We start from the raw sequence: 23,816 nt of genomic DNA on the forward strand, positions 1-23,816 counted from the left end.
AGGGGACTCCCATATGAATTAGTAAGGAACAGCCACCCCGTGGAGTTTTGCAGTGGTGGTGTTGGCGATTTCTTTGTCGCGTTCTTTCCTTTCTAAGACGTTTAAGTGTAATTTCTTTTGCCATCAAGTAATATTCTGTTGCTAACATCGCAGATTCTGTTTGTTAAAATGACTTTAAGTACGGGCCTCACCGGGTCAAGCAGGGAATGGATGGGCGAGAATAAAGGGATGTATTAAACGAACCATATTACCTTCCCTCCCCCAGAGAGGGCAGATTTGGTACCAGGCCTGGCCGCTTAGCCACGTTTGGAGGCAACTTCGAATAACACAAACACTTCGGACCGAACAAAGCCGCAGATTCTTTGCGTAAACCCGCTTATGGAGAGTAATTTTCCAAAGCTATATGTTTTGGAGTGAAGGAGAATTATCTAACTTTATGGGAAAAAAGAAACGACGCCAGTTAGGCGTAATTTGAGCGTAAAATTTGCCATCGACTGCGGAGCGATTAAGTGATGTGTTTTGCCTTGGAAGGAAGGAACAGGATGAAGAGAATCGCCACAAACACCACAACAAGACTCAAAACAGACAACAGGATGCATAAAATGACAAACGTAAGTTTATTTTATTGATCTCTTTAATTACAAGCTAAAAAACGGTATAAACTTTATAGTCATACGAAGCTTTAATGACTAAATTTTATGGATAAAGCGAACAATATTAACAGAATATTACATGGCATAAAATGAGAAAACAAACTGCCCAAACAAATGAGGTTTAGCGTTTTAAACTTTTATCGATTGTAATAATTGTGATCTATTAAACTAACCTCATTTTCAACAGATAATTGATAAGTCGTGGTGTTAAAATTTCCTGTTTAAAACCTCATCCTTTCGTTACATGTCGTTACGTATGTGAATTTAATGTCACGCAATCAAAACCCTGGATGAAAGTGGCGTTGGGTGATGACACAGCCGGTGACACAACTAACGCCTGCGAAGGCGTCATTTTTGCTCAATAAGGTTTCACAATTGACTTGTCACTTTCACTAAAATGACTACACTCCCAGAAGGTTTTATAACCATAGCAAAACATCCTTTATTGCTTAAACAGTTTTGATCATAAAGAGAAGGGGGACGTCTTACACTACCTCCCTCTTTCCCCAGTCCCTGGAAATACTGACGAGAAAGATTCCCCTTCAATTCGACTTGCCCTTTCAGGGCCAAAATAGTAAGAAGTCGTTGAGTTGGCCGAAAAACTGAAAGTTTCTACAGTTGAACCCCACTATTTCGAACCGTCAGGAAAAAAGCAGTTCGAAATAGCGGGAGTTCGAAATAGCCGATAGTAAATGACCGAAAGGCAAATCAAAGGGAAATAGGTTTTTGTTTGAAATAACGTGAAATTTGGAATTTCTGAGTTCGAATTAGCGGGGTTCAACATGAATTTTCTTTTTCGCTGAAAACTAGCTGAACTTCAGTGGAGTAAAAACGTCAAAGGCATGCATATTTATCAGCTGTTTTATCAGTTGTCCAAGCGCAAAAAAGAAAAAACTTTTCATTGGCGACGCAAACACTTGTAAGCGCTGGCATAAGTAGTTTGTAACAAATGAAAACAAACGTCGACATAAGCATAAACACAAGACTAAGAAGACGATGTTTACTAGTTACCGCAGAGGCTCAAATGCTCAGACGCGGGGAAATCTAGAACGGGTGCAAATGGATGCTAATGAATTATTTGGTTTTGACACGGAATAACGCGAACGCAAGCGCAAGCGTAAGCACAAGAAAAGAAAAAAAAAATTGTCCTTGCGCTTGTGCTTATGCATGCTTGCGTCGTTGCCGCTTTCACGGTAAAATAAGAGCTATTATTATACATTGTAGCCGCTCTTTCTGTTCTCATTGGTCGAGAACCTGCAGCTAATTCACACTGACATCGAATTTTGATGTCATATCTACAGACGATAGGATTATACATGCAGAACTGGCGTCATTTCTGCAGATTATAGGGTACAGATAAGAGCATCTTGCAAACGCCGCCTTTTCCCGTCTTGCTAGTTTGTCTGGCTTGTCAGTGAGAGAGATCGAAGCGATGGCGGAACGATTTGCAACAGTTAAACTAACGGAAAGCGATTTAGAAAAGCTTCTTGATGATAAGGACGTATTATCCGCCTCAGCCTTTGGCTTCGGCAGAAATTACAAACCTCGGCCTTGATAATTCTCCCTATCATGCTCAACCTCATCCAGTAATTGTTAATTATATGCTTGCGCTTGTGTTTCCGTCGCTAGTGAAAACCTGTCTTTAATCCTTGAGTTCACTTTCAAGTCAAAAGTTAAGGCAGCCACTGAAAAGGTAAGCTTTGCATGCCGTATATGCAAAAAATATTTTATCCACCTAATGTACCGACTCGAAATCTGGCTTTACGGCTACTCTTTTAACATGTAACCTTTAACAAAAGCCTGGCACATTTTCGCATCAAAGTTTGAGGTAGGGAAACCGAAAGTGTCGTTGGACTTTTGCGATTGACCGCTGTGAAAGTGCGCACCGCCGGCGTTCAACCAAAGAAGAGAGTCTAGGAACAAGGCAATATGGCAATTTGCAGTTTGCTTGCTTTGCCCTATTTCAAAATAAGAAATACTCAATCTGATTTGATCCAAATCGACTAGTGACTCGTGATTACTACACCAAAAAGTTGATAGTTTACTATGATAGGCCAATGATTAATGTTGAAACTTGTTAAAGGAGTGTATGATTTTATGAGTTGGTTAGTTTGGTTTGTTTGGGGTTTTTGTTGGGTTGCGCCCTTTTCCAAAAAAAAGGGGGGAAAAAGGGGGGAAAATTTATACTAATTTATAATAATAAGGACAGAGGCGGGAATTTTAACGCTTTTCGGTAAAAAGTACTAAAATTGGAAATAGTATTTTCTCGTACATGGAATGCACCTAGTACATCAAGATGAAGACTTAAAATAAATTGTTTGTTGAAGGAAGAAGGGAGCCATTATAGTTTTTAGGTGTTTTTCCAGTCCACAAGGACAAAACTTGAAAAAAAGTTTGATCTAAAGTTCTTGATGACATCACAATAATATCGCTTTTTTATCGCTTCAGTAACAAAATTGGACCACTATTCGTAGTGTCCATATGTCTTTCGGCCCTTGCGGTTCTGATGTGAAAATGATGACAGTTTACCTTTAAGTCGGTGGTAACCAGTTGAGAAACAATTCGTAGGCGAAACGACCGAAATCCAAGTCAGTCAGTGAGCTACGATTTATCAGTGATCATTATAATGTGCGATGTCGATTATTTAAGTTTGCAAACTTGGAATGTAGCCGGCTACTTAATTTGAAATTTATTTCGTTACGCATACATGGCGTAGTCTGTGGATTTGGCTTGTGCAAGAAGGCTAAGTTGAATTTGATAAAACTGGCTTGACACAGTTTGGATTTGTTTACCAATCGTTTACCCGCCCCCAGAAAACTCCTTGTAATTGTTTATACGAGCTAGTTCTAATATCCTCGAATTCTTAAATATTTTCTTCTTTGTTTGATGGATTACAAAAGCGGCCTTTTAACGTAAGGTATTCATTGTTCTTTCTTTTCAATTAGTATCGTCATTAACGCAATGAAAGAATCTTAATTTTCTCGATTTAATTTACGGAGGACAAAGAAGGGCTTTGTTCAGATAACAATAGGACCATTTCAGTTTTGAGTCGCAGAAAGATTGCATACACTAACTTCAGGTAATTTCGAGCTGTTTGCCGTTACCTCTAAGCTGGGAGAGTCGACTTTTCGCAGAGACCATCAAGAAAGCGTACCAGTTATGCGTTTAATAATTATTTTGATCTTTTGCATTGTCCTTCCCTCTAAAGGAAGCGGAGGTAAGAAATTTTTAAACGATAATTACACAAAAGTTAATTTTTCCCGGTCAAAGACCGTATTCGGTTTGGTTATGTTCAATCGCTTCAGAATGCTTATCTGAAAGTATTATCATTTTTCAAAGCAATGAAACAAAATATCATTATAAGTATTTTTGGAGTGCAGTAGGTTCCCTTTATGTAAAGAACTGCTTTGATCAGCCTGAATTTGAGTAAGTTGGTACAGTTTTGCATGGTACAAGCGTTCTTATAAATCATCACATCGGCATGTATAGATGTACTACGTACATACATAAACCATTGTTTTACTTTTTGCTTGCTTATAATTTGGCTTAGAATAGATGCCACAGGGTAAATGAGTGGTTTTGGCAAATTTTACTGGGGTTGAAAATGCTTTGAGTTCTGAACTGGTTACGAAGTAGCGATTTCAAGAGCAATCGAAGCTGCAAAACTGGTTTGTTGTGTTGTTTGGGTAGGGTTTTAATACTAAACGTTGTAGTCTTGATTTTTTTTTATATATTCACTTTGTCAGGATATATTTTGGTCGGAGGCCAGTGTTTTGGTCCGGCATACCTGATCACCTCTAGCTGTTGATTATCTGTAAATATGAATACGGTTTACGTATGTTGCTTCCCGGTCCTATGTGTTTTCCCATGCATACTATATGCTCTAAACTCCAAAACAACAATTAAAACTACTGTTATCTGCATATTTTGCCTAAACGAAATCAATATTACAGTTCTCAACAATGACGTTCATAACTGTAAACATTGTGAAGCAATTAGAGTCTTTGTGGAAATTTATAACAACTTTTTAATTAATAACTTACAAGAGATACTTTACATTTTGTCATTTTTCTGCCTTTTAATTGATCTACATGTACATAACGCTAAAGATATTCTTTTTTTACCGTTTTGTACAAGTCAAGCTTAATCAAGAAGAGCCTGTGCAGTAATCAATTTTTTTTTACACAAAGGATTTGGTAACTTGTACACTCACTTGGTCTTTCAGTATTAAATGGTAGTTCTATGAAATTTTCTTAATTACTTCAACCACATTATTAAATGCCGAAAATTCCAAAAATAAGCCCTGGGCTTACGTTTGTAAACATTTCTTTCAGCTGGGCTTATTTTCAGGGAGGGCTACAGACCTGGCAAAACGAGGAAACATGTTAACAGAAACATTGACAGCGCTCGTGTGTTTTCCCAATGTTTTCCAGTTTTGCCACACGAGAAACATTGTTTTCAGATGTCAATTTTGATTACAAGAAGCAAAATTTGCTTCTGCTACATGGCAAACGTTTCGTGATTCCGCGCGGCATGGAAGCATGGCGAGACGCAGAAACAGTTATAGAAACATGTTTCCGGCATGTTTCTTGAGCATGTTTCCTCGTTTTGCCGGGCCTTAACACACGGGGGGCTTATTTTCCGGTAGAAATTTGCTTTTAAAAAATCTTTGGGTTACTATCTGGACTGGATGCTGTGACTGAAAAATTTTAGTGCATACAAGAATATCACATGGTAACACACTTTACACACAACGATATGAAACCCAAAACAAGACCTAAAGTTGTTCTGAGCATACTCTAACAACGTGTAAAATACAAACAAGCCCTACAATGGGATCTATTTCTTTAAAAGCTACAACTAAATATAAGCCCATGGGCTTTTCTTTCTAGAAAGCTTGTTTTTGTAAGGAATTTTGTGCCGTTTTTTTGGAGGGGGGAGGGGGAGCTTATTTTTGGATTAAACTGTTTACGGTTTGCTCGCTTTTGAATGGTTCTTGAATACATTATTTCGTTGACAAATTTAATGGAAACGTCTACGATTTTGTCGATATATAATATTTAAATAAGTGCTTCAGGATACATGGGACGACTTCCTTTCTCGCCTTATTTTGATATTAGGCGTTTTTTATTTATAAAGGCTGTTCTCCCTACGATGGCCCCCTGACTGCTTCACTACCAGACAGCCACTTTAACGCCTCGTCAGTCCTTTCCGCTAGTCTAAACCAACCTTACATGGCCAAGCTTCATGGCAGTAAAGAGTGGTGTCCCGCTACCGCCACGCCAGATGTCGAGTTCATTGAGATGGATTTGTCGACTCCGTTCCGCATCTGCGCAGTAGACACTCAAGGTCATCACACGCTTTCTACATGGTTTGTGTCTAGCTACAAAGTTGCTTACTCGTTGAATGGATCAACGTGGCTTATAGCACAGCAAAATGAAACAAATTCGGTGAGTATAATTATTTGTTGTTGGTGATATTCATCCTTAATATGGCCTTTGCTGAGAATCTCATTCAATGTCTTACGCGTGATCAGCTACCTCGCTATCGCTTAAGGTATCACGGAAGGAAAATTGGCGTTTTCGTTCCAAGTGAAATTGTGTGCAAACGATCAATGGTAACCCCAATAAAGTATATATTTTCTGAAAGCTTATTGAATAAAGATTGTAATTTTGGATTTTGTTTCGATCATATAGACCATAATAAGCAACGTCAGCATTTTGTTTGCAATTATGATGTTGCGCAACTTTAGGTTTATTTGAGAACACATTTACATGATTGCCAAAACTTTTATGTGGAATTTGATCTACAGATATTGGTCTAAAAAACGGTGTCTCAGATTTTTCTCTTCTTGCTCCATTAATTTTTTATGAATTTTTAAACTTTAAAATGGCGTTTTTAGGGCTTCTTTAAGATTAAAAATTCATAAAAAATTAATGGAGCAAGAAAAGAAAAATCTGAGACACCGTTTTTTAGACCAATATATGTAGATCAAATTCCACGTAAAAGTTTAGGCCCTCATGTAAATGTGTTCTTAAATAAACCTAAAGTTGCGCAACATCATAATTGCAAACAAAGTGTTGACGTTGCTTATTATGGTCTATATGATGCAAACAAAATGCACAATTAGAATCTTTGTTCAATAAGCTTTCAGAAAATATATACTTTATTGGGGTTACCATTGATGGTTTGCACACAATTTCACTTGGAACGAAAACGCCAATTTTCCTTCCGTGATACCTTAATTGTAATTACTTTTAGTAGAAACTCAGCCGTGTTTTTATAATTGTTTCCTCATGCCTAGCTGCAAGTCAAGACATGTATATTGCATCCTTTCATATTAAAACTAGGTTTTAAACATTCCAGGTTTTAATATATATATTAGTATTGTAATAATATTGGGACTAAACCGCGTCTAAATATTGCAATTAATTATGCATCTATTTTTTGATATGGTTTAATGGTCTAACGGCTTGCAGGCTTGGTTTCTCATTCGGATTTTTCCGTACATGTAATATCTTGGTTCACACTGTTTACAACTTTTTTTATGTCATCATTGCTAACGGATATGATGTAGTCAAATAACCTGCTGGTATGTTTGATTTGATAATTAGAGAGAAAGGAGTTACTCAAAATTCTTTTTTGAGTAGCGGATGTAGACCACATCCAAAGGAACGAACAAATGAAAGGCAGGTCAATCAGAAAATCATGCAACATTCACACGCCCAACCGAGAGACCCACCAGACAAATGAATGGAAATCCGCTGATCTGATTTATTTATTTTCTATAAAACTGTAGGTTTCGGACTGCAATCTTTTAGAGTTTCTACTCAAACAATTACACTACTCGCCCTTGTTTTCTATTTCTTCTATTCGCTTATAGAAAACTTGGGAACGTCTGTCTGCCTGTCTGTCTGTCTGTCTGCCTGCCTGTCTGTCTGTCTGTCTGTCTGTATATCTGTCTGTACATACATACATACATACATTAACTTTATTTTTTTCTCGGATTTACAGAGTAGCTGGTTATTAGCTAATATCTCCGAGAAAAAAATGTAAAGATAACGCCTAGAAAATTATAAAAACAAAAAAAAAACACTAAGCGGAAAAAATAAAGTGGTACAATAAAAATAAAGTTACCTAATATAATAATAATAATATATAATAAATAAGATCAGTTTAAATACAAATTACATAAAATTATCTGTCTCTCTCCCCTCTGTCTGTCTGTCTGTTTTCTTCTTGTTTCTTATCATTTTTTCTCTTCTTATTTGTTATGTTCTCTTTTCCTTTGTCTTGTTCCCTCTCCTCTCCTCTCCTTATTATTTGTCTTTCACACTAACTCAGTTCTGAATTGATTTCAGATATTTGTTGGGAACACTGTTGGCAGTACTGTGGCTAGGAGTGGGCTGAATGACAACTCAAGTTTTGTCGCGAGGTATCTCCGTGTTTTTCCTTTAACGTGGAATACATGGCCTTGCTTAAGGATAGAGGTGTATGGCAGAGGTAAATTTAAACATATATTAAGGGACGTTGCTGATTAAAATGGGGGATTTTTCATAGGATATAGGAGCGGATTTAGAGGGGAGCAGAGGGGGCGCCCCCCCCCTTTTTCTTCCGAAGCCTTGACTTTTGGTCACAAATGCTCCCAGAATGCTGCAAGTAACATCTCCACGAACTTTTATTATTCATCGAGGGTTGAAGGAGGGAGGACAGGGAGGGGTGGATTGTGCTCTCGCCACAATTTTCTCAGCCCCCTCTTTCTGAATTTTCTGGATCCACCCCTGGGATATGCAAAGCCTTATTTTCCTTGAGCTGGTAGGTAGTGCAGGCTAGCGAACAGGAGGAAGGACAATGCTCAGAACTTTGTGAATGTTTGTAGATATGTAAGTAGGTGCTCTCGGACATGGGTGGAAAAATGCCGAGTAGATATTTTTGTGAGATATTTATTCTCAAGATATTTTTGCAATTCTCAAGGTTTTTTCTACTTTTTTGTTGCCAATAAATGTATTAATTAGTATTCACGAGTTATTTACTTGATTAGCCTTAGCTATTTCTAAGTGGCTGTGCTCTTTTTTTATTGTTAATTTTTCTCTTTGCATGTATTTACTTATTGTAAAACTCTTCTGGGCACGAAATAAGAGACTGTTGTTGTTGTTGATTGTTGTTGTTGTTCAAACGCGCATCTTCTGTAATATTTGCACTAAATAAGGCAGCTGTGTTTGTCGACACATGTCTTTAAAACTTAAAATAATCTTGCTGTATCTTAGACTTTTAGTAGAACCCCTATTAAGAGGCCACCCTCGGGGAAATGCTACAAAGAGGTTGGCCGCTTAATAGGGGTTTCGTCAGAAATTAGCGTAAGGCTTGTTAAAAACGAAACGTTATTTCAGTGCAAAAATTCGTGAAAAGGAATGACCGAGTCACATGAAGACAGCAAAAAACTTGTGTTTGAATGATTTTTTCAGTCGCCACCTTCAATTTTAGGCTCTTGTCTGTGACGCGCTTGTCAGAAAACATAGCTAAACCTTCTACATCACATTCTCGCTGGCCACTAAATTGGGGCAAAAACAATAGAAGAACCCTTATCGGAACGGCCAAAAGGTGGCTGCCGTCGCTTAGCAAAGGTGACCGCTCTATAGGGGTTTTATATCGTATTATACTGATAATAGTTTAGGGACTATGACAAATGGTCGCTTAATAGGGGATGGCCGTTTAATGGGTGGCCACTTAATAGGGATTTATTAACTCTATTGTCAGTTGCTTGTGTCTAGACCAAATGAGACCCCAAATTGACTATCCATGATTACGGTTTCTTTTAGAGTTACCATCCCTTAATACAAGCTTCCCTCGCAACAAAACAGTCCTGGAGGGAGAGCAGTTTACTCTTTTGTGTTTTCCATTGGGAAATGTGGACAAAGTCAACGTTACATGGATAAAGAAAAGCGAAAGTAACATTTCATTTCCTGTGTCTGCGGGACACCTCACCATAAACGCCACCAGACTTGACTCCGGGGAATATTCCTGCAAAGTGTCCAACGGAGTGGAGTCCGTTATCTCGCCTACTGCTTATGTCAACGTGTTGTGTAAGTATGGTATTTAAAAGATCTAGACCTTTGCCCAATAATAGGAGGCTGCATACGTGGCCTAGTGGTTTGGGCGGACTTGTAATCTGGATGTCCCGGGTTTAAATCCTTCCTCCCTGCCACGTGATGGATTTGTGTTTGGTGGTCCCAAATTCAACTAATCCACGTTTTGCAAATATCCAACTGGTCAGCCTTCTGCCAGTTGGGATTTTTGACAAGTTTTCGTTTCTGTTGGTTTTATCATATTTGTTTCCTCAGATTTACACCGTCAGTGGATGATAGCCACTGCAAATTCTCATTATTTTTTAATTATTATTTTTATTATTATAAATATCGAGAGAGTTAGTCCTTTGTCTTATATTTTCTGTTCGGATCTCGTTTTGCTCGATCCTAAGACGTTTATGAGCCAAAAACGGCAGCCGAAACGCGTTAATTATTGTTTTGGTTTGTTTTCGCCTCCTCGAATAAGTTGAAGGGTTCCGTTTTAGCATTTATAACGATGTCACAGACAAAAATAATATAATACTGGTTGCCCGGTTGGCGGCTCAAAAACGTCTGTGACCAAGCTCTCTGGGAACGAAATCGTCATAAAGCTGAACTACGCCTGGGATTTTTGATAATTATTTGAGCCTTAGACTTAACTTGTAAGATCGTTTAAAATGCCACCTTTTTTGTTGCTAAGTACTTTAACCTCAATTCCTTTTTTAATTCAGTATTATAAGAAATAATAGTTTTATTCACTTTCTGCTGTACTGACTTAACCGTCAAAATCGTCATCTTCCTGCAGATCCACCTTCACTGGATGCCATGTACCCACGTGATCACACAGTTGTGGAAGGACACAATCTGACTCTTAAATGTAAAGTGACAGCTGCCAATCCAAACCCAAACATTACGTGGTATAATATTTCTGCAAACGGCAACACGACGCTATCTTTTGGAGAAAATTTGACATTTGCAAGCATCAAGCGCTCTAATGCAGGAAAATATTATTGCGTTGCCGAAAATGGAATTGGTGAATCTGCCATGTCAAGAATTAGTACAGTTGATGTTCAGTGTAAGTAAATCTCTGATGATCCCCAGGGGTTTTAGGGAACAAGGGAACATAGCCATTAACTTTTTAGGAACATGGGAGCAAAAGAAAAATAAACTCGGAACCCCGGGGTGGGTACTCCCATATATGGGCTATATAGGTATGTGCCGCGGGATAAGGTATCAATCAATCAATCAATCAATCAATCAATCAATCAATCAATCAATCAATCAATCAATCAATCAATCAATCAATCAATCAATCAACCAAATTTTATTTATAGAGGGTTACACGTAATAGTTTTACAATTAGAAATTTATTAGTTTACAACTAATAAATTTGTGGCCCTCTCTAATGTACTAAAAAATTAAGAATCTACTTTAAACAATAATCTTATTTAAAATTTAGTTTAAACCTAATTTAAAATCGAAATGTAAGTTAAAAATTTAAAAACTAATCTACAATATTGATCCAAAGGTAATTATTACTAAATAACACAATCTAAAAGTTATTATCTAAAAAAGGAGTAAAAATATTATTCTTGAGCTGACTTAATTTAAAATATTTATACAAAGCATTCCTAAGGATATTTACAGATGAAGAGGTGCGTAACCTAAGGGGGAGGTGATTCCAGCATTTACTAGTCGTTGCGGAAAACGTGCGACCTCCCTCTTTCACTCTATTAAATTTCGTTGGTAAAATGGTAAAATTAGCGCCCCGTGTATTCCTATTGTGCTGGCTGTTATTAAGTCTTAATAGGTCGTTTATGTATAACGGGCAAGCACCCATGATCCTTTGGTGAGCTATAGTGCATCTTTTTATATCAGCCTCGATGTAGTAAGGTATCCATCCTAAAGTATTAAAAAGATCTACAGTTCTATGGCGTTGCTGAGCGTCAAGGATAATACGAGCACATCGTTTTTGCAGCCTGAATATCTTACTTATGTTGTCGTGGCTGCAGCAGCTGGTCCATGTTACACTGCAGTATAAAACCAATGGTTTAATTAAAGAATTATAATAAAGTATGCGCTCTGCTCTTGGAAGATATGCCTTGATTCTGTTGAGTTGTATACCAATACGCTTCGAAATCTTCTTACATAATGAGTCAATATGAATATCAAAGCTGAGTTCTTCATCAAGTTCAAGGCCTAGCAGTTTAGCGTTCTCGACTTGCTCTAGTGCGCTTCCTTTGAGCTCTATCTTAAGCTTTCGATCTTCATTACTCAAACGTTTCCGTAAGCGCGGTCCATCAATTAGTATTGTCTTCGTTTTGGAACAATTTAGTGGCAGTTTGTTGTTAGTTGCCCACTCATGTACATTGGAGACCTCACTGGAGAGAGTTTTCTTAAGTTCTTCAACATTTGCACAATCGGAAGAAGCGAGAAGGGTGGTGTCATCCGCAAACATGTCCAACCGAGTTCGATCGGTTAAGTATGAACTGAACCAAAGTAAAGCGTTACTGTCTAGTTTGTAAGCTTCAAGCTTGCTAAGCAAAGTCACATGATCCACCATGTCAAAAGCCTTCTTATAGTCTACTAGAACCAGACCATTAACATGGTTTTTGTCTAGATTGAAAAGCAGGGTGTCAACAATATATGCAAGCGCCGTTTCTGTGCTGTACTGCTTTCTGAATCCAGACTGGTTCTTATAGATGAGGTCGTGATCATTTAGATAATCAGATAAATGGTCATGCACATGACGTTCGATGATTTAGACAGCACCGGAAGTACTGAAATGGGCCTATAGGTATGGTTTTTGAGGTTCTCGGTCCTTAAATAGGGTATAATTTGTCCCCCTTTTGGCATTGTGTTCCTGGTGTAATCCTTAGATAGGGTACCTAAATTCTATCAGCTAAAATTAAAGCCTAGCTAAACGAAAAAAAGGGATCTTGAAACTGTACTATCCGTTCAAGTATTAGTAAAGCGATTTTATAAGGATTTGTGTTTTGCCATGCGTGATTAGCCGTTAACCTTTTGGGTTTTTTTTTTTTTTTTGTAAAATTAATTTTTTGAGAAAAAAAAAAAAAAAAAAATATTTGGGTCGTCACGGAACGTTTTTCCTCCCCTTGAATAGGGTGTCATTTTTCGGTTTTGGGCCTTAAAGAGGGTATCAATTTATTTATCCTTAAATAGGGTCAGGGTTTAAGAACCTTCGCGGCACACCCCTATCCGAAATTTATGGGAGTACCCCCCCCCCCCGGGCTCGGAACACGGTAACAGAAGCGTATTTTAAGGAACAGGGAACACCAAAATTAAAGAAATACTTTAAGCGAACACGGGAACAACACGGAAAATTTTGTTCTGAATAAGGGAACATGTATGTATGTACGTTACTTTAAGAACAAGCTTTGAGAAATTGGTTAAATCGTAGTATAGTTTCCGTATGGTGTTTTAGTGGGGGGGGGGGAAGAGGGATAGGAGGGGGAGGGGGAAGGGCAGGACGGGACGAGAGCAACAGGACGCAGGAAAAATGAAGGCGAGAAGTCATATTACAAAGATGGTGGCACCCGGGAGAAATGATCAACAAATAATCGCAACACTTAAAGCAGCCATTTAAAAGCAGATACGAAAGGCGGACAGTTCATATGCAATGCCTTCTCTCCGAAACAGCTCACAACACAGTTGCTCTCCAGGACGTTGCATCCCGTGCATTCAGAATCCCGGGACTCAGACCAAATAATTGAGACTTTACTCGGGTCTTTTTGGTTGCTTGTATATACTTCATACTGTATTGATGATAGATGAAATTCGAAGTGTTTGATCATTCTTTGAGCCCCGAAAGGATTATTTTATCGATGGGTTTGATCCAGACAGTTAAAATTAACTTGACATGGAGGAAAAAAACCGGTATCAATGTAATTGTATGCTGAGGAGCTTGTATTTCAGTCTTTCGAGAAAACTTCTTTTTAATCCCAAAATTTAAAGGCTCTGATATCTGATAACTGCTTATAATTTTAATTTACTAGAACCTGACAGGCCAACTTTGCTTACACTAGCGTAAAATCGTAATTGCTGACAAAGATAACAAATGAAGTTATCTATTTTCAGACACTCCATCGCTGGATGCATTGTTTCCTTGTAATCACACGGCTATTGAAGGCGTTAACCTAACTCTCCAATGTAAAGTGACAGCTGCCAATCCTAAGCCAAACATCACGTGGTATAGCGTTACAGCAAACAACACAATACTGTGGTATGGAGTGAACTTGACCTTTACCAGAATCTCAAGATCTGATGCGGGACAATACTATTGTGTTGTTGGAAATGGAATCGGCCAAGCTGTGACTTCCAGGATCAGCAACATTGATGTGCAGTGTAAGTAACTTCTGTTTTAATTAGCTTCCATGTAATCCTGGTTTTAATAAACTCTTGAGCTTAATGTGGTTTCAGACCAAGCAGCCTGATGCCACCTGTATTAGGCAGTAGCCAGTGACGGATCCAGACCTTCAGATTAGGGGGGGGGGGGGGGGGGGGGGGGGGGGGGGGCGATCATCCAGACCCTAAAATAAGGGGGGCGCTGTCGAAAATATCCGGCCTCACTTTGTTCCAAAATTAAGGTAGGGGCCCGGGCCCCGCGGGCCCCTCCCCTAGATCCGCCACTCACAGCTAAAGAGACCGTCTATCCGCTGTTAAAAAGAAAGAGCCATACGCTAAGATAAAAAAGTAAAAACATATCTCTGCCAAGTTGGGTTTTAAAAGTTCCTGTGAGCCACAATGATAGTTTGATAATGTCACACAATTGAATTCACTGTTCAACATGACAAAAAGGGAGTCCCCTTTTGCCAGAGGGTTATCTCTCTGCTAAATACTTTAAGACACAGTCACATACTTAATAATGAAGTTCGTTCGTTCGTTCGTTCGTTATTTCCTTCCTACCTTCCTTCGTTTGTTCCTTGGTTCATTTATGAAAGGGACGTTATCAGATTCAAAATGGATAAAAAGGGCGCCCTGGTGTAGATAGCCCTTTAACAATCCTTTTCCAATTTTTAAGATAAATTTTTCAGGTCACCGTTTGTCAGGTCCACATCATTCCTTCCAATTTCAACTCCACCAGCATGTTGTGCACACTTGGAACAGTACTGGGGTCCACCCTGCCGGCTGAACGCCATGCCGAGTTGGCCGGTTGGGGAGCGGACGCCAAGATACAACTTTAACATCTTTAGGGCAATTTGTAAAGGAGAACATGGGAGGAGGCCAAATTCGCTGCACTTGAAGTACCGGGAGGGTACCCTGCAAACAGACTCAGCCACTACCTAATATGGTTCGTCGTTCTCCTCTCCCTCGTTGTTGCTTCGTTTGAAAGGGACGTTATCAGATTCAAAATGGATAAAAAGGGCGCCCTGCTGTAGATAGCCCTTTAACAATCCTTTTCCAATTTTTTAAGATAAATTTTTACTTTAAAAAATATTTAAAAACACGTGGCGACCACTGTGTTTCAACGGTTAATGTTGCCATTAAACACTTCTGCTTTTCGGAGTACGCGTTACACGCCCTGAAATTGGAAGGTTTACTGGATCTAACTTCCATGGCGTTGCGTATAACCAGATTGGTTCCAGCAGTTGAACTGAAGCAAATTGATACCTGGAAACTGGATGCGAGCTGTGAAAGAAAGTGTGTGCACGCAGAACATCAAAGAACATTGTAGCTTTGCATTTAAGGCATATGTACATGTTTATCGACGAAAGTAGTGCCATAATTATAACAATGTTAGTCAGTGTTTTTGGAATAATTCATGCCCGTTTTGGAAGACTAGTGCGTTTGACACGTCTTCTACGTACAGTAAGCTAAAACTCAAATGTCTTTTTGTGCAACTTTAATACGCATTTAAAACAATTTAAAGACAAAAATGATTACTTATGCACGGACTTATCAGATAATTCAAGCTTACAAGAGTTTCCCGTTGTTTTGATACAGTTCTAGCATTTTTCGTGACTTACAGCAGCCGGCGACGGGTCTACGAATGGTAATCCCCAGTCAATGACACCACGGTTGGCTTTTGTGCCTAAGAACTCATTAGCACAGCGGAAGTAGTTTCCACCAAAAAATCTTGCTTCATTTGTCTGACTCCTAGGAGAGGGATGATTTCCAGCCTTGATGTAATGCTTGTTTGTTTTGATAAGTTTAGCAAACTTTTGCGCTTGACGTCCCCAAAGAATCCAAGCTGATGGCGGGCTTTCCTTATTGATATACTGAATCAGCAACTTAGTGAATTCCGCCCACAATCGTTGGTGAACCCCTGTTTTTCCTCCTTGTATAACTGTTAATGCCGCGTTTAACAGCAACACTCCCTGATCTCGCCATGGCGTCAGGTCACCGTTTGTCAGGTCCACATCCACTCCTTCCAATTTCAACTCCACCAGCATGTTGTGCACACTTGGAACAGTACTGGGGTCTACACCTGGCTTCAAGCTGAACGCCATACCTGTTGCCTGGTTTGGTTGGGGAGTGGGATCCTGACCTAAGATAACAACTTTGACATCGGCGAGGCCGATGTTTTGAAAGGCATTGAAGATGTCTGGCATCGGAGGCTCGATTTGATTCCCTTCAGCATCGTTTGCAAGTATAGGAGATATTTCGGCAATTTCGTTCCTTACATCGTCACGTTCCAAGAAGAATCCTTCCCAACCCCCGGGAAAACAGTTATGTTCGTAGACAAAATCGGACAAGGTGACCGTTTTGTATGTTGCTGTGTCACAGACTGATTCGATTTCTATGGCGGAGTGCATTGCCAAGCCAGTGACATTAGTATTCGCAGCAAAGGGTACATCTGCAAGTAAAATAAAAATTACCTTGCATCTAATAAAGCCGACGAGGCGCGTTGGCTTTAACTACAGTTGACTTCCGATAACTTGAACCTTCAAGGGAAATTGAAAATGGTTCGAGTTATCGGGAGTTCGAGTTATCGGGAGTTGAAAACAAATGACCAGAAATAAGGAAAAATGGTGTATACTGATTTTTTATTCATAGAGTGTTGACCAGTGTACATTTTAAACAAATTTAATTCGAATATAGAAGAGCCAAAAGAAAAAGGAACAATACATTTCTAAATCACTGTATAAACAAGAACGTAACGTAACGTAAAACAAAGCGAATCAGCTGCGAACGTTGTAGGTTTCAAAGAGAACAACACTATAGGCTGCTGCTGCAGGGTTTATGTGATTTACTTTTTCGAGCAATGGTCAATTAATTCGTCCTGGCGTTAATTTTTGGTGTGATCAGATCAGATCAGCCTGAAAAATTCAGCATGATCTTATAAAATGGAAAAGGTGTCGTAATTACATAAATCAAGTGATTTTATTCATCATTACCTATAATGAAGGACAGCCAGTCATCTCATTTATAGGCTCAATGATAACGTATTGATTGTGATCATTAAAATCAAAGAATATTTATTAATTTATGCTAATTTTACATCTAGGGGCATATAGAACATTTTAAGAACACTTTGAGGCTGATTTGTCACTAAGCACCCATAAAATAAGAACCTGATCAGCCTGACGTCCGAAACCATGTGTTCTTATATGCGGGTGTTTACTGTAATTGTTTTATTATTAACACCCAATGCAAAGAATTGCAATATTTTAGCTTCCTGGCTGTTCTCGTTAACGCGTGCACCTACCTTTGCCTGTTACCTTAATCTTACTAATTTTCGCGCGTACTTAATTTCGCGAAAATTCGGGAGGCGAATTTCGCGGGTATTAATTTTCGCGATTGCGAGAAAAATTTGAGCAAAAGTGTATTAAATTTCGCGATTTTCAATCGTCAGAATTAGAGTAAGGAACTACTTAAAATATACAAAGGTCTTGTTCAATGAACTACAGGGAGCCTGCTAACGGAAACTTTGGTGATTTTACTAACGAGGTTTTGCCTGATTTATTAGGTAAAGAAAACGGTAATCACAGGGTGCTAGTCGAAAACAAGACGGATAGATATTTTAAGGGTAAATAGTTGCAGTTCCAAACATTTAAATTTTTTATTGTTTTGATACTGATATAATATGGTATTAATTTTTCGCGTGTTGAAATTTCGCGCAATTTTTTTTTCGCGCGTATTAAATTTCGCGATTATTTTGAAATCGCGAAAATCAATTAGTACTCGCAAAAATTAGTAAGAATAAGGTAACCAAATACAATGTAGTTCCGGTGCGTTATTAGATGCAAGTTAGCTATCTATCACCTCTTATCCAACTCGCGCTCATGGAATAATTGTAAATTAACGCTCCAGGAAATTAACGTGAATTCTCAAAATTCGCGTTAACTTACCGGTAATTTAAGTCACGTTTATTTTTATGAGCGTTAATTTCCACGACATTTTTAAGAAGAGCGTTGATTTCCGAGACTTTAATTGCACCACAAATTCTGGATACTGTCCGAACACATATAGCAACTAGGAAACAATAATCTTCCCTTTTCTGTACACAGTTTTTCGATCGTTTACAATGTGAAAGCCTTAAAGATACATGTCAACTGCAATATTTCCAGTTCATTTTTGCTTTCAGAAGAGCGGTTCTCGTCGTGCGTTTTTTCTGTACGTTCAGCCAAAATTTTCTCAAGAGACATCAATAATCGCGTTAATTTTCTTTATTTTAAAAATTTGCCCCCCTCTCTCGCGTTATCTCCAAATCGTGTTAATTAAAGTGGCGTTAATTTTAAAGACCTTTTAAATCAACAGGAGCGTTAATTTTCTGTAATAAAGTAATCTCTGACTCGGATTATTGCAGGCGAAAAAAATTTTATAAAAGCGGAAACAGCTATAGCCAGAAATGTTGAATACCGTTTATGATATTATCAAGAAACAACTTTCTATAAACTTATAAAAATATCTAGGTCTTTTGATAAAAAAGTAGAAAAATTCTGGAACAGAATTTAGTTCCGTGGCCTTGATTTTCTCGTCCTTTCCTTATACATTCTACGAGTTCAGTTGCTCATTTAGCCACTTTGTTTACTAAAGGGCTATAGTGTAATTCTTTCACCCGGGGCGAATGTCGCTTGTAGCTCTCATGTACCAGAAAGTGGAACAAACGTTTGGTAACAATTTGACCCACCTGTTGGATTGACCTCCTTACTAAGAGCAAAGCTTTCACAGTGTAAACATGCCCTTAAAATTCGAGCAGTTTAAAATTATTAAAAATTTCAAAATAATGAACAGAAATTTTACAAAACGAAATATCTGATCTAACTTAAACCTAGAAAACAACGTTTCGAGTTTTTACAACTGAGTTTTTTGGTTGTCTCGGACAAACATTTTGTGTCCGCAACAAAAGGTTGCGTGCGCAGGCAAACAGGGAAGCATTCGACTAAAACATTATGTCCTCGTTTGCCAGCATCTTTATGTATTCGAAACATTTGCAATTGCTATAGGCTAGGCTTTTACTATTATATATTTCATTTTTCACTTCTGCTTTTAAGAATGTAATTGCCATACCTGCATAGATGCCATTAAGACTCCGTAACAAAATGATGATAGCAATGATTCGAGCCATTGTTAAGATGACGATGCGCCTTAAAACAAAGAGGAACGTCAAAGGGTTCAGTCACAAATCAATTTACATTCGTAACTTTTTTACTGCGATCTACTAAAGTCTGGCAAATCAGTTGTACTGATTTATAAAAGGTAGTTCTATTTTCTTGATTATAATGAATGAAACACCGTCGTTGCGCAGGGGACCCAAATGCTGTATTAGTTATTCATAATCTTAAAATAAAAATGTTCTTATTTACCTGCGTTCCTGTGTTTTTTTTTTTTACCGGTTTGGGGGCGATTTGAATAAAAAAACGAAGGCGGTTTACGTTTCGAGTTTTAAACGGTAATCGATCTGTCGCAATGTCAATACGACGCGCCTCAATTATGTCCCAAGTTTTCCCACGAAACTTCCCGCGAGGAGAGTTAATAGGTAATGGTGTTAGTAACTTGAGTTTTAACTCAAGTTACTAAAATAACAATTGCAGCTTAAGGCGCGTCGTATTGACATTGCGACAAATCGATTACCGTTTAAAACTCGCAACGTAAACCGCCTTCGCTCTGATTCAAATCGCCCCCAAACCGGTAAAAAACAAACAAACACAGGAACGCAGGTAAATAAGAACATTTTTATTTGAAGATCATGAATAACTAATACAGCGTTTGGGTTCCCTTTGGTCGTTGTCCCTAGCTAATTGAACTTCTAGTTTTTCGGACAAATGAGTTTTGTATTCTTGCAAGCATAGGATTTAAAACTTATATAATCGCATTTAGTTATCCCGCAATGTAATTTGTTTCGTTTGTAATCTTTGAGTGACTTACCGTGATGTTCTTTTCGAAAGGATTTAAAACTTTTTAATCACATTTAGTGCCACAGTGAAAACTGCGTAAAAGGAACCCGATTTTGTTTGAGTAGGCGTGACTAGCTAGTCGTACTTCTGGTCGGGTTTGACGGCCTTTGCGTCGAGATAAAGTGATGAAACTTGGCATGCGTCTTCTCATATCCATTCCATAAGTTCTGAAAGTTTAGTTTTGTGTTGATCTTTCCGTGGGGTTCGGCAAAATTAAATAGTGCCACAGTGAAAACTGCGTAAAAGGAACCCGATTTTGTTTGTTTTCGTTTAAGTCAACGCACCATGCAATTGCCGGCGGTTTACCCTGATTTTTGTATTCACAAGCCAACCCACGAAAGGACGAGCTAAGCTTGGTAAACAAAATTTTTGTGTTCAGCGCATAATTTGCACCCAGAAAAGTATGTTTACCAACTTTTCCTCGAATTTGCCGACAGAAGTTCACTATCACGAAAAGTGTCCCAGTCTAAATGATAAAAATATAGCATGAGAAGACAGAACAGTACTCACTTTTGAATACGCTGTTAATCCAAAGAAGGTTCAAAGCCAACTAAAGGAAAATCCAAAGATAAACGACAGTGCATTTGTTTGTTAATAAGTCATGGTTGCCCTTTGTTCATTTCTCTTGGTGCTTAAGTTGTTGGCAGATTTTTGAAAAAAAATATCATGTTTTGAAGTAGTATATCACAACAAATGATTATGAGACAATGATTCATCACCCACAACTTATAAAGAGCAATGTGTTTGTGAATAAGTCATGATTGCACAAAATATATTGAAACGTAAGTCTGGTTGCCCCTTTGTTCATTTTTTCTGGGTGCTTAGCTTGTTGTACAGGGTTCGAATCCCGTTAAGCTTTTTTTTTTTTTTTTTTTTTTTTTGGTTTTTTTTCTCTCTTGTTGGCAGTTTGTTGAACAAAAATGTCATTTTTTAAGTACTCCATTCTAGCACACAAGACAATGGTTCATTACCCACAACTTAGCAGTTATCATCTATGGTGATTTAAACATTTTGTGTTCTCTTTATTTCATCGCCCTTTTTTAAAAGATAAATCAAACAAAATGTGGCCATTTCATTATGGGATCCATGCCCAGAAGTTCCACATCCAACGGTTGTCAACATAATTTATTTTTTTCCTTATGCCACTGGCATTGGAGGTTCGATAAGATAGTTCTTATTGTTTTTAACGTTAGGAAGCTGAAACTGAGAAGAGATGTGGTTTATTTCTGTTTTAACGTCCGGAAGATCCAAAAACGCATTCCATCCCGCTGGAAAACAGTTATGAGTGTACACAAAATCAAAAAGAGAGACTTCTTTATATCTGGCACTGTTGCAGTCGAAGTCAACCTCCATGGCGGAATGTTTTTCCAAGCGAGTTGAATTAGTTTCTGTGGCATATGGCATCCCTGCAAAAGCCAATTTTTTTCACTAAACTCTGACTCAAATTACCAGTTGGTAATAAAATTAAATTATATAAACGCGGGAACAGCTAGATTGAGAACTGTTACTAGTATTATTAATAATGATATTTATACCTAATCGTATGTTTTTGGTTCGCTTCGGCGCCATACCAGGCGAGTTTGGTCAAGCCATGATCACTTGATTGGCCTCGGTATTCTCACCCTTTCATAATATATTTTCCGAATTCAGAGGCTCATAGCCACGTGCACTTTAATTACCAAAGTAAGTGAATAGGATGATTTTCGATGATTCTTTCACCCAGGGCAAATGTCCCTTGTAGTTCTCATGTGCCGGAACGTGGAACAAACATTTGGTAACTATTTGACCCACCTGTTAGATTGACCTCTTTAGGCCAAGTAAAAAAAAAAAACAAATGTTTCTCGTCCGGATTTCTATAAAAAAGAAAGCAGGCGGGCGCTTTTTTTTTGTTATTTGAAACAAACTTGAAAAATAAATCCTGACCTCTCCAGTACGGACCAACCGTGGCGAGGTTTTTAAAATTTTGGCCCTAGTTCGTATTAAAACGCAGACAAAAGCCATGTCTTATAGAATTTTCTTTGTACTTTATTGAGGAGTAACGCCTGCTGGTTTTTGTTCTTTCTAACTTTACCAATAACAAATATTAAAAAAAAAAGAGAAGCGGCCCCCAAAAATGAAGCGGGCGGGGACCGTGTAAACATGCATGCACGGATTTTAACAGATTTATTTAACAGCCAAAAGATACCTTTGTGTCGTAGGAAACCTAAAAACAATGGTCCATTTTTATCAACAAATGCTATACATGTATTAGAGCACTAAAAAGAATATTAACCGAGGGGGTGCATTACATGTTTAATACTTTATTCAATATGGACTGGAAAGAGTTCACGTTAAGTTAACTTATCGTAGATAAATCCACAAATATCCTTAGGTTTTTTTAATGGTTGATTCATTAAAAGTAGCGTGATTCCTGGCCTTTTACCGAGACATCCATCCTTTTTTACTGCTTTTTTTTTTTAGAACGTGACCGTCATACCTGCATAGACGACATTAGAACTCCGTAGCAGAACGATAATAACAATGATTCGAACCATTGTTAATTTGTCGACGCACCTAACAACAAAGAGTAATGTGTAACAGTGTCTCTCTAATCGAAACATGTAGTGTTCTCGATCGATAAAGAATGGAACACTGTTCATAATAGTATTTTTAGATTTGCGTACAAAAAAAGCATTAAGTACCTTAAAATTTCAATGAGATCATCATCATTTTTTCCGTAACGGCCTATCGTTGTAATTATATAATTTAAAAATATTGTGACCGCCAAGCCTTTTCACCATGTATTTTGTTTCGTTGGTAATCTCTCAGTGATTTACCGTAATTTTTCTGCAAACAAACCATCTCATGTAAAGGAGGAATATTTATCATGTAAAAAAAAGCATATAAATATATATCATTACTCACTTTGTGATGCGATGCTAATCCAAGCAAAGTGCAAAGCCAAGTAAAGGATGACTGTATTCAAATACCATGGGGAAGCCACGAGCCATGCGGCCCACACTGCCGGAGCTTATCCCGGTTTCCGTAGCATTAAGCGGCTAGGAATATTTCTACTCCCCCCTGGATGGGATGCTAGTCCATCGCAGGGTTCCCCCCAGCATTATGTCGCCGGTGCCCATTTATACACCTGGGTGGAGAGAGGCACTATGAGAGTAAAGTGTCTTGCCCAAGAACACAACTCAGTGACCCCAGCCGAGGCTCGAACTCGGACCGTTCATTCCAGAGTCCGGCGCACTAACCATTAGGCCACCGCGCCTCCCGTGAAAATATTAGAAATGCAAGTCTGGTTGCCTTTTGTTCATTTTTTCTGGGTGCTTAGCTTGTTGGCAGTTTGTTAAATAAAAATGACATTATTTTGAGTAGTTCATTTCAACACGTGAGACAATAGTTCATCACCTACAAATTAACGATTATCATCTGTGGTGATTGAAACATTTGTGTTCTCTTTATTTAAGGTATATCGAGCAAAATCAGCCATTTGGTAATGGATCCGTACCGGCAAATTTCATTTCAGCTCATATCCATGATCTTATTTGTTTGTTTTCTTATGCCATGGTACCTCTCATGTCTTTAACACGATCCACATGCCGTACAGAACAAGAAGTTCCAAAAAAGATATTTTTGCGAAGTTGAAATTCACAGTATTCTTCGATTTGCTCTGACGGCGTGTTGTCGGAATCGATGCTAGCTAGCTGGCCCTTAAACTTTTAAACAAAATCGTTCTTTGACTCAAGAAT

The 23,816-nt window shown here is 38.3% G+C and overlaps 1 protein-coding gene across 2 annotated transcripts in view; it reads left to right on the forward strand.

Annotated features, from left to right (window-relative positions):
- Positions 1-324: 324 nt before the first annotated feature.
- Positions 325-23,816, forward strand: part of LOC144639226 (B-cell receptor CD22-like) — a 74,357-nt gene continuing 50,865 nt past the window's right edge. Inside the window, exons 1-6 of one of the 2 annotated variants that reach the window (XM_078498512.1) lie at positions 325-611; positions 5,793-6,103; positions 8,015-8,156; positions 9,473-9,736; positions 10,524-10,793; positions 13,817-14,083. In XM_078498512.1, the coding sequence (XP_078354638.1) occupies positions 5,888-6,103; positions 8,015-8,156; positions 9,473-9,736; positions 10,524-10,793; positions 13,817-14,083 (1,159 nt within the window). In that variant the 5' untranslated portion in view covers positions 325-611; positions 5,793-5,887. The remainder of the gene's footprint in view (positions 612-5,792; positions 6,104-8,014; positions 8,157-9,472; positions 9,737-10,523; positions 10,794-13,816; positions 14,084-23,816) is intronic. The other variant, XM_078498513.1, reaches the window with a different exon arrangement.

The sequence above is a fragment of the Oculina patagonica genome, chromosome 14, assembly GCF_052425735.1.
Source record: "Oculina patagonica isolate OP01 chromosome 14, crgOcupat, whole genome shotgun sequence".
Taxonomy (NCBI): Eukaryota; Metazoa; Cnidaria; class Anthozoa; order Scleractinia; family Oculinidae; genus Oculina; species Oculina patagonica.